Source organism: Oncorhynchus masou, chromosome 13 (genome assembly GCF_036934945.1).
Source record: "Oncorhynchus masou masou isolate Uvic2021 chromosome 13, UVic_Omas_1.1, whole genome shotgun sequence".
Classification (NCBI taxonomy): domain Eukaryota; kingdom Metazoa; phylum Chordata; class Actinopteri; order Salmoniformes; family Salmonidae; genus Oncorhynchus; species Oncorhynchus masou.
Genome location: NC_088224.1, coordinates 32415254 through 32425843, shown reverse-complemented (window position 1 = coordinate 32425843; position 10590 = coordinate 32415254). Strand labels below are relative to the sequence as shown.

Here is a 10590-nt window from a genome sequence, read left to right as displayed (position 1 = left end):
TGCCTCACCCTAATAATTTGGTCCAGATTCTCCTCCTAATTTTGCCTACTGTACTGACTAGGTGGTGCACATGTAGCCTATAACCTGTTTTAGAAAAAGGTAATCATCAAATATTGTAAGAGCTGTCATTATCTGCTCATATACCCCTGCTATTTATCCTACGGTCTGACTTGGTGCGCAGGGAGAATACTGTAAGAACGGCCCATGTTCTGAATTCTGTTACTGTACATTTTAAAAGGGCTGAACAAATTGTTATATTGACTACGTCCGTCCTCGCTCTCTCATGAATGTCATAATCAAAATGATGGATTGCCTCTTATGCCATAGTTTGTACATCTCAATTGTCAGTAGAAACCACATTTGTTTAAGCAAGTCAGCCATATCTGCAATTTGTTTTTGAAAGGCACAATTTATTTTTTAATTTTGTTTACCTTTATTTAACTAGGCAAGTCAGTTAAAGAACACATTCTTATTTTCAATGACGGCCTAGGAACAGTGGGTTAACTGCCTGTTCAGGGGCAGAACGACAGATTTGTACCTTGTCAGCTTGGGGGTTTGAACTTGCAACCTTCTGTTTACTAGTCTAATACTCTAACCACTAGGCTGCCCAAGGATTTTTCGCTGCTAGACAAGGCTCCGCTGATATCCAGGTGTAGCAGTGTGAAGGTTTTGGGACTGCTGTTTGGACTGTGCTGTTGGGAATGTTTTATGTAGAACCTAACAGTGTGTGGACACCATTTGTCACCGTTACAGTGCAATTAATGTATTGTTTAGTGTTGTGTTGTATAGTGGGTTTGCTGGCAAGCATCTACATTTTTTTTTCTTTTGCCCCACAACCAAAGAATATCTGATCATGGAAGAACATCAACTCTAATATTTCAATACATTTTCTGACACTGATTGAGTACAAATTAGTACAAAATGACTGGGATGCACTTCTAAATCATTAAAGACATTAAATTATAATCTGCTAATCCTCATTTGGTTGGAAAATAAACTTTTCAATGTAATGTAAGACAAAGTACCACAGTAAGAAGCTCCAATTGTTTAGAATTGGTTTATTTCAATTTGAATAATGAGTATAATAACTATAACTATAATGAGAATCAACTTAGGTTAACAAATACTGATTAAATAGGTTGCCATTACATATGATGGGAGTGGGGGACATGACATTTTCAAAGTGAAGATATTTCATACTGCTGCTTGCTGCTGAGACTAGCTTGACAGCAGCAGCGACAACACCACCAGACAGGAAGCAGTGAAGAGACTGGTCTTGCTGCTTATTCCACTTGAGGTCACAACTACATAGATAAAGAGAGAGAAAGTGAACATGAAAGGGAAATATGTATTTGCCAACCTGTAACATGATTATTGTGAATAAGGCCTGTACATATTTACTGTTAAATATTTACACACACATACACATGGATTTAGTACTGCAGATATGTGGTAGTGTTGGAGTAGGGGCCTGAGGACACACAGTGTGTTGTGAAATCTGTGAATGTATTGTAATGTTTTTTAAAATTGTATAAACTGCCTTTATTTTGCTGGACCCCAGGAAGAGTAGCTGCTGATGGGGATCCATAATAAATACAAATACTGTTACAATAACCTTGTTTTCGCCATATAGACCCTCTAGATAATGGCATACAAAATATGAATTTACCATAAAGCATGGACAATATTTTTTTACCTTCACCACTGACAGTAACTGACGTGGGGTTGATGTTGAAAGCTGTGATGTTTTGTGCAGCCTTTATCAACACGGTGCCAATTTCCTTGGAATTTGGCACAGCGGAGGAGCTAAAGTCTAAATTCATGGTGTTAATGATTGATCCATTTCTGCAAACAAATGAGAGATTGTTTTAATGACAGTTGAGCCTTGCAATGCAGAACTACAATATATTTTCATAATGAAATATTTATTTATTTTAAAAAGGAATTATATGAGGTATACTTTTTGATCAATTATTTATTTATTCCTTTTGTTTAATAATGTAGCATGTTTATATACATTTTCATGAAATCTGTATACGGTTCTTTGGCTGTAGAATTAAATTAATTAAAATCAACATAATCAATTGAATGCAAACAAATCACCTGAATTTTATTACTGTCAAACTGTTGAAAGAGGCGAAAGCTGATCGATAGAAAGGTTCAAGCTGAAAAGCAAAAAACATGTAAAATTTAGATCAACAAGTTTCAAGTACATTTTTTAACCTTTATTTAACTAAGCAAGTCAGTTAAGAACAAATTCTTATTTACAATGATTGTCTACCCGGCCAAACCCTAACCCAGACTACGCTGGGCCAATTGTGCGCCTCCCTATGGGACTCCCAATCACGGCCGGTTGTGATACAGCTTGGAATCAAACCAGGGTCTGTAGTGACACCTCTAGCACTGAGATGCAGTGCCTTAGACCGCTGAACCACTCGGTATTCCATACATACTCGTCGTATGTAGGGGATACACATGGTATACACCGTCCAACCAAATGCATACTTGCAGGTTCCTTCTCGACAATGTAATAATAATAAGAAATAATAAAAGATAATTGCTCTCTAGAGTATAATATTAGCATAAGTATAATACACGAAGGCGCAATTTATAGTCAAATATTTACACGTGTTTTGGGGAAGGGGGGATTGGGGGGAAAGTGTTTACATTTTGCAGTATTTAGCAATCATAATAAGAGTCAACTGAAAGATGTTTATTACTGTATTCTACCCCTCTCATCATGTCCTTCCCACATTTGTGTTCTTCTCCTTCCTTCAGGAGGCTCACCTGTGTTTTAATCAGTGATGCTCGAGTTTGAAAGGCCTGAGAGGATGAGGTTGATAGGTCGGAGATAAATGTCTCTCCTTTGGATGTGAACTCCACAGACACTGTAGTGAGTGTATTTGTAGCCACAGAGGTTGTGGTGGCAGCAGCAGTTGTAGTGGTTGGAGCAGCTGGGACAATGGTTGTGATGACAGGAGTAGCCATTGTAATTGTGGTGGCACCTGTGGATGTATTTGGGACCCCTGTGAACACAAAATGAATGAAATGTGAACTTTGTGTATGACCTGACAGTTTGTCTTTTAGAACTGTCAAATTTGAATTAGACATTTTAATATCAAAACTTTTTTAGAAAGATTTGAAGTTAAATTGTAATGTCTCTCCAGGATTATCTCTTTTTTGGTGCAATATACTTGCCGCTCAAATTAGACTATTATCCTAAATGCACTCATAGGTTTAAGGAACGTAACAGATTGCAATGTTTAATGTATATTATATGAAACAACAGGTTCTTGAGAAAGAAACCCTTCACCAGGCATTTATAGTATTGCTTTCCAGTGTATTTATATTAAATAGAAATGTAATCCAACGGTTTGAAATGCACTTCTGGAAGTTCTATCTAGCAACAACTCAACTGTAGTTATAGTAGGAACAGCAGATGTAGGACCACCTGAAATAAAATGAAAATGATCTCTTATTATTAATCCTTAAGAGTCTACTGAGGCAGCCGTTCGTCAATCTAAGTAACATAATTTTAAAAAAACGTCAAAATCCATCAGTTTAAACTAGAGATTTGTGCCAATCCACCGCATCCGCTTCTGTTGGCCTTCCGCATTAGCGGTGGAAGGTGGCTGAGCTACAGCACTTTTTAGGGCCTTATTTAACTTATTTGACAAATTTGAGTACTGTTATTAACAGTCACTTTCAAGTTTAGCTACCTTTGTTGGTGTCTTGCCTAAATTGCTCCACAATTGTATTGCGAATGTGTGAATCACTGCATATTTTGACATTTAACTATTTATGTAAATTCAATGTTTTTTTAATATACACAGCCCTTTTGTCAAAGATCTATTGTTTTTGCACTTGTACCTATGGTCAGATGACATGACAATAGAGCACTTTGGCCACGTACACCAATGGTGGCTTTGGCCTTCAAAAGAACGATGTATATCCAGAAGGTATCTCATCCCTACTGTAAAATCTGATGGTGGATCTTTGATGTTATGGGGCTATTTTGCTTCCACTGGTCCTGAGATCCTTTTAAAGGTGAATGGCATCATGAACTTTACCAGGACATTTTAGCAAAAAAACCTGGTTGCCTCTGCCAGAAGGCTTTAACTTGGCAACAAGTGAATCTTCCAGCAAAAAAATAACTCCAAACACACATCAACATACAAAAATAAATGGTTAATTGACCACAAAATCTATATTTTGCAATGGCCATATCAGTCTCCGGACTTGAACCCCATTGAAAACCTGTGGTTTGAATTAAAAGAAGGCAGTCCATAAGCGCAGACCAAAAGGTACTAGGATCTGGAAAGATTCTGCATGAAGGAAAGGTTGAGATCCCTCCCAATGTGTTCTTCAGTCTAATAAAACATTTTAGAAAAAGTCTAAGTGTTGTTTTTGAGATTGAGGTTGCTAGAGTATTGAAAACAGTGGATCGCATCTATTAGAGATATTTTTTCATTACTTGTTCAAAAAAATAGTATCAAATAATATAATTTGTAAAATGTCTTTGATCACGCAATAAAGGTCCGTATTTGTGTAATTTATTTTACAGTCTTTTTTGCTCTTCTTTTTCAAGGGATCCAATAATTCCGGACCCCACTGTATGTCAACGGATCATTTTGGTGAATCCATTTCATAGGTTTACTTACTGATAATAGTGATGGAGTTTGGAACCACAGAGAGGTTGAAGGTAGAGTTTGGATTGGTCACAGCCTCTTTCAGTGTATCTTTAACGTCAATGTCCTTGGGCATAGTTGTATTCACGATAGTTGCAATGGCGGTCTCATTGAACACCACTTCCAGCACCACCTGTGTGTCTGCTGCCATACGAGAACGGAACACTGGTCTGCAAAGGGCACAAATTTCAGAGGTCAAGGGTCAAATCAAAAGCTGACTGGAAAGTGGACAGTCATGCATGTCCAGCTTGCACCTAAGGTAATAACAATATCATCACAATGGAATCAACATAGAAAATATCCTGATGACAAGAATGTTGACTGGTGAATGTTTTTAAAAGCAATATAATGCTTAAAATATTATTTTGAGAAATACGTTTTCAAGCTATTGGATAAATTAAATCAAGCTACTTTAGAGGTAGAATAGAATAGAATATTACATGAATGAAATGACAATCGTCCGGATGAAAAATATCCCATATTTTGCTCGATAGATCACGTCACACTGTTTGAGAAAAGAACAGACAACATTCATGGACTATAGAATAGAATGAATAATGTTCTACATACAAAAAAACTACATTTCTGTTTTTTATTTTTCTGTCACTTTATTTAAGCTTGATATGAGGTAAAAAAGTAACTCTGTCCCAGTACTTCGACCATATTCTCAGTAACAATCAAAAGAAAGAAATACAAGAAAGATATGATCACAGGACTTACCACTGAAGTAATGGTTACCGCAAGTGTATGAAATTCTGTGCTTTGAGGATTACTCAAAGCTGGTACAAAAACCTCTTGTATGGTGACTTGTAATGTAACCACTGCAAGATGTGCAGTCGTTGTGGTAGTTGTTGTCGTAGTAGTAAAAGTAGTTGTTGGAGTTGTGCTGGTAGTTGTCATAGCCAATGTTGGTGCTGTGCTTGAAACAGTAGTTGAGGAGGCCACAGATGTGGTTGTAGTTGTAGAACCAGTAACAGGAACAGTGACGGGTTCTCCAGTTGGTATTGTGATGCCAGAACCAGGTACTGTGGAAACAGGAACAGCTGTTGTTGAAGGGGCAGTTGGGAAAAAAGGACACTCTATTACTATTTGAAAGGTGCTTCAATTGAAACTTGTGCTTAAACTGTACTGGTGAAATACTAGTTTATGTGTCGGGGGCTCGGGTCAGTTTGTTATATCTGGAGTACTTCTCCTGTCCAATTCGATGTCCTGTGTGAATCTAAGTGTGCGTTCTCAAATTCTCTCCTTCTCTCTTTCTTTCTCTCTCTCGCGGGACCTGAGCCCTAGGACCATGCCCCATGACTACCTGACATGATGACTCCTTGCTGTCCCCAGTCCGCCTGGCCGTGCTGCTGCTCCAGTTTCAACTGTTCTGCCTTATTATTATTCGACCATGCTGGTCATTTATGAACATTTGAACATCTTGGCCATGTTCTGTTATAATCTCCACCCGGCACAGCCAGAAGAGGACTGGCCACCCCACATAGCCTGGTTCCTCTCTAGGTTTCTTCCTAGGTTTTGGCCTTTCTAGGGAGTTTTTCCTAGCCACCGTGCTTCTACACCTGCATTGCTTGCTGTTTGGGGTTTTAGGCTGGGATTCTGTACAGCACTTTGAGATATCAGCTGATGTACGAAGGGCTATATAAATAAATTTGATTTGATTTGATTTGTGTGTGCCTTTAAAGTACTATTCTCTGATATATGTGCAGGTTGCATAACATATCACCAACCGACTGAGATGGAAGTAGTGGTTGTGATTCCTTTTGTTGTTGATGTTGCAACAGGTGTAGCTGTTGTATTTGTCGAGACATCTGTGGCTGTGCTTGGGGTCCCTGTGAAGAGAAAATACCAGTAATGAGAGTTCATACCGAGAATACATTGTACGAAATTTCACCAATTTTGGTGGCTACATGATAACATGGGATGTTGGAGGGAGGACAGTGAAACGTTGCTGATGTTGCCGCAATTGTTTGATCAATTCCACAGTGTGATTTAACTTCAAAGGTGCCACAACTGAATATTACATGTCAATGTATATTTTTGGAGCACCTATTGATTGGGTTTGCTTACTTATCACAGTGATGGAGTTCAGATCCACAGAGAAGTTGAAGGTAGAGTTTGGATTGGTCACAGCCTCTTTCAATGTATCAACAATGTCACTGCCCTTGGGGATAGGTACTGTGGAGGTAGCATTGAACTCCAGTTCCAAATCCACCTCTGTGTTAGGATCCTGACCGAGACGAGGCACAGGTCTGCAGAGGATCAAAAAGTTCATAGGTCAGGGTCAAGTCAAAAGGTGACTGAAAAAGTAAAGTTGTGCTAAAAATAAGGCTTTTGAGGTTCTAAAGACTTTCATGTCTAAATGAAAGAAAATGGTTTAAAAGTAGAATACAATATTACCTGAATTGAGTAACAGTCGTCTGAACGAAACTAAGCCCATATCTTTGTCGGAAGATTGTGTCACACTGTAAGGAGTAGGGTAGAGAAGTCAACTTTAATAGACTATCAAATAGTATGAGAGATTTTACAAACAGAATATATATAACATTATTAGGCCTGTATATTTCAACCATCCCTTATTCCCGTAGCTCAACGCTCATTAAGCCTAAAGTCATTGTCACTTGAACCTTAGGTAAAGTCAATAACCACATCAACAAAGACACAAATGAATGGTCATATCTGGATTCCGAGGACTCACAATTGTAGTAATGGTTACTGATAGTGTTTTGAATTCTGTGCTTTGAGGGTCAGTCAAGGCTGGTACAAAAACTTGCTGCAAGGTGACTTGTAATTCCACCACTGGAGGAGGCGCTGTTGTTATGGCAGTTGTAGCAGGAACAGTTGTTGTAGCAGGGGCATCTGAAATTAATAAAACATAACACTCTTTTAGAATTTGAAAGGTGCTCCAAATGCAAAGTGTGCCTAAAATGTACTTGTGATGTACTACTGTGTGCAACTTCATAACATGGAATGTCTCTCCAGGATTATCTCTTTTTTGGTGCAATATACTTGCCGCTCAAATTAGACTATTATCCTAAATGCACTCATAGGTTTAAGGAACGTAACAGATTGCAATGTTTAATGTATATTATATGAAACAACATGTTCTTGAGAAAGAAACCCTTCACCAGGCATTTATAGTATTGCTTTCCAGTGTATTTATATTTAAAAAATAATAATTTAATCCAACGGTTTGAAATGCACTTCTGGAAGTTCTATTTAGCAACAACTCAACTATAGTTATAGTAGGAACAGCAGATGTAGGACCACCTGAAATAAAATGAAAATGATCTCTTATTATTAATCCTTAAGAGTCTACTGAGGCAGCCGTTCGTCAATCTAAGTAACATCATAAAAAAATCCCCATCAAAATCCATCAGTTTAAACTAGAGATTTGTGCCAATCCACCGCATCCGCTTCTGTTGGTCTTCCGCATTAGCGGTGGAAGGTGGCTGAGGTACAGCACTTTTTAGGGCCTTATTTACCTTATTTGACAAATTTGAGTACTGTTATTAACAGTCACTTTCAAGTTTAGCTACCTTTGTTGGTGTCTTGCCTAAATTGCTCCACAATTGTATTGCGAATGTGTGAATCACTGCATATTTTGACATTTAACTATTTATGTAAATTCAATGTTTTTTTAATATACACAGCCCTTTTGTCACAGATCTATTGTTTTTGCACTTGTACCTATGGTCAGATGACATGACAATAGAGCACTTTGGCCACGTACACCAATGGTGGCTTTGGCCTTCAAAAGAACGATGTATATCCAGAAGGTATCTCATCCCTACTGTAAATTCTGATGTTGGATCTTTGATGTTATGGGGCTATTTTGCTTCCACTGGTCCTGAGATCCTTTTTAAAGGTGAATGGCATCATGAACTTTACCAGGACATTTTAGCAAAAAAACCTGGTTGCCTCTGCCAGAAGGCTTTAACTTGGCAACAAGTGAATCTTCCAGCAAAACAATAACTCCAAACACACATCAACATACAAAGAGAAATGGTTAATTGACCACAAAATCTATATTTTGCAATGGCCATATCAGTCTCCGGACTTGAACCCCATTGAAAACCTGTGGTTTGAATTAAAAGAAGGCAGTCCATAAGCGCAGACTAAAAGGTACTAGGATCTGGAAAGATTCTGTGGAATGGTCGAGATCCCTCCCAATGTGTTCTTCAGTCTCAAAACATTTTAGAAAAAGTCTAAGTGTTTTTTTCCTTGCAAGGGGAGCGTGATGGAGTATTGAAAACAGGGGATCATATCTTTTAGAGACTTTCTTTATTACTTGTCAAAAAAATCTCTTTCCCTGAGCAATTGTATTAGTATCAAATAATATCATTTGTAAATGTTTTTGATAAAGGTCAGTATTTGTGTAATTTATTTTACATCGTCTTTTTTACTTATTATTTTTCAAGGGATCCAATAATTCCGGACCCCACTGTATGTCAACGGATAATTTTAGTGAATCCATTTCATAGGTTTACTTACTGATAATAGTGATGGAGTTTGGAACCACAGAGAGGTTGAAGGTAGAGTTTGGATTGGTCACAGCCTCTTTCAGTGTATCTTTAACGTCAATGTCCTTGGGCATAGTTGCATTAGTGATAGTTGCAATGGCGGTCTCATTGAACACCACTTCCAGCACCACCTGTGTGTCTGCTGCCATACGAGAACGGAACACTGGTCTGCAAAGGGCACAAATTTCAGATGTCAAGGGTCAAATCAAAAGCTGACTGGAAAGTGGACAGTCATGCATGTCCAGCTTGCACCTAAGGTAATAACAATATCATCACAATGGAATCAACATAGAAAATATCCTGATGACAAGAATGTTGACTGGTGAATGTTTTTAAAAGCAATATAATGCTTAAAATATTATTTTGAGAAATACTTTCTCAAGCTATTGGATAAATTGAACCAAGCTACTTTAGAGGTAGAATAGAATAAAATATTACATGAATGAAATGACAATCGTCCGGATGAAAAATATCCCATATTTTGCTCGATAGATCACGTCACACTGTTTGAGAAAAGAACAGACAACATTCATGGACCATAGAATAGAATGAATAATGTTCTACATTCAAAAAAACAACACATTTCTGTCACTTTATTTTTCTGTCACCTTATTTAAGCTTGAAAAAAGTAACTCTGTCCCAGTACTTCGACCATATTCTCAGTAACAATCAAAAGAAAGAAATACAAGAAAGATATGATCACAGGACTTACCACTGAAGTAAAGGATACCGCAAGTGTTTGAAATTCTGTGCTTTGAGGATTACTCAAAGCTGGTACAAAAACCTCTTGTATGGTGACTTGTAATGTAACCACTGCAAGATGTGCAGTCGTTGTGGTAGTTGTTGTCGTAGTAGTAGAAGTAGTTGTTGGAGTTGTGCTGGTAGTTGTCATAGCCAATGTTGGTGCTATGCTTGAAACAGTAGTTGAGGGGGCCACAGATGTGGTTGTAGTTGTAGAACCAGTAACAGGAACAGTGACGGGTTCTCCAGTTGGTATTGTGATGCCAGAACCAGGTACTGTGGTAACAGGAACAGCTGTTGTTGAAGGGGCAGTTGGGAAAAAAGGACACTCTATAACTATTTGAAAGGTGCTTCAATTGAAACTTGGGCTTAAACTGTACTGGTGAAATACTAGTGTGTGCCTTTAAAGTACTATTCTCTGAAATATGTGCAGGTTGCATAACATATCACCAACCGACTGAGATGGAAGTAGTGGTTGTGATTCCTTTTGTTGTTGATGTTGCAACAGGTGTAGCTGTTGTATTTGTCGAGACATCTGTGGCTGTGCTTGAGGTCCCTGTGAAGAGAAAAAAACAGTAATGAGAGTTCATACCGAGAATACATTGTACGAAATTTCACCGATTTTGGTGGGCTAAATG

General features: G+C 38.0%; 1 protein-coding gene and 1 long non-coding RNA gene across 3 annotated transcripts; both read right to left on the bottom strand.

The window, feature by feature from the left end:
- Positions 1-1043: 1043 nt before the first annotated feature.
- Positions 1044-6937, bottom strand: LOC135551405 (uncharacterized). Its single transcript, XM_064982623.1, has 9 exons — positions 6759-6937; positions 6419-6520; positions 5409-5713; positions 5129-5193; positions 4662-4858; positions 2788-3026; positions 2104-2165; positions 1697-1845; positions 1044-1304 (listed from the first exon to the last, which is right to left on the bottom strand). The coding sequence occupies exons 3-9, from the start codon at positions 5586-5588 to the stop codon at positions 1219-1221; spliced, it is 978 nt and encodes a 325-aa protein (XP_064838695.1). The 5' UTR covers positions 5589-5713; positions 6419-6520; positions 6759-6937; the 3' UTR covers positions 1044-1218.
- Positions 6938-7392: 455 nt separating this feature from the next.
- Positions 7393-10502, bottom strand: LOC135551403 (uncharacterized). Of its 2 annotated transcripts, none has more exons than XR_010457295.1 (5): positions 10407-10502; positions 9924-10246; positions 9650-9714; positions 9183-9379; positions 7393-7547 (listed from the first exon to the last, which is right to left on the bottom strand). It is a non-coding gene; the product is annotated as an uncharacterized LOC135551403 (long non-coding RNA). The 2 variants fall into 2 exon arrangements; XR_010457296.1 differs by having other exon boundaries at positions 9924-10228.
- Between the last annotated feature and the right edge of the window lie 88 nt (positions 10503-10590).

Bases quoted from the DNA above. Each gene is read 5' to 3' on its own strand.
- LOC135551405 (XM_064982623.1), bottom strand. From the start codon at position 5,588: ATGACAACTACCAGCACAACTCCAACAACTACTTTTACTACTACGACA. The intron at 5,194-5,408 runs GTAAGTCCTGTG...TTTCTCAAACAG, and splicing joins CGGTAACCATTACTTCAGTG to TGTGACGTGATCTATCGAGC. The intron at 4,859-5,128 runs GTAATATTCTAT...TGCCCTTTGCAG, and splicing joins ACGATTGTCATTTCATTCAT to ACCAGTGTTCCGTTCTCGTA.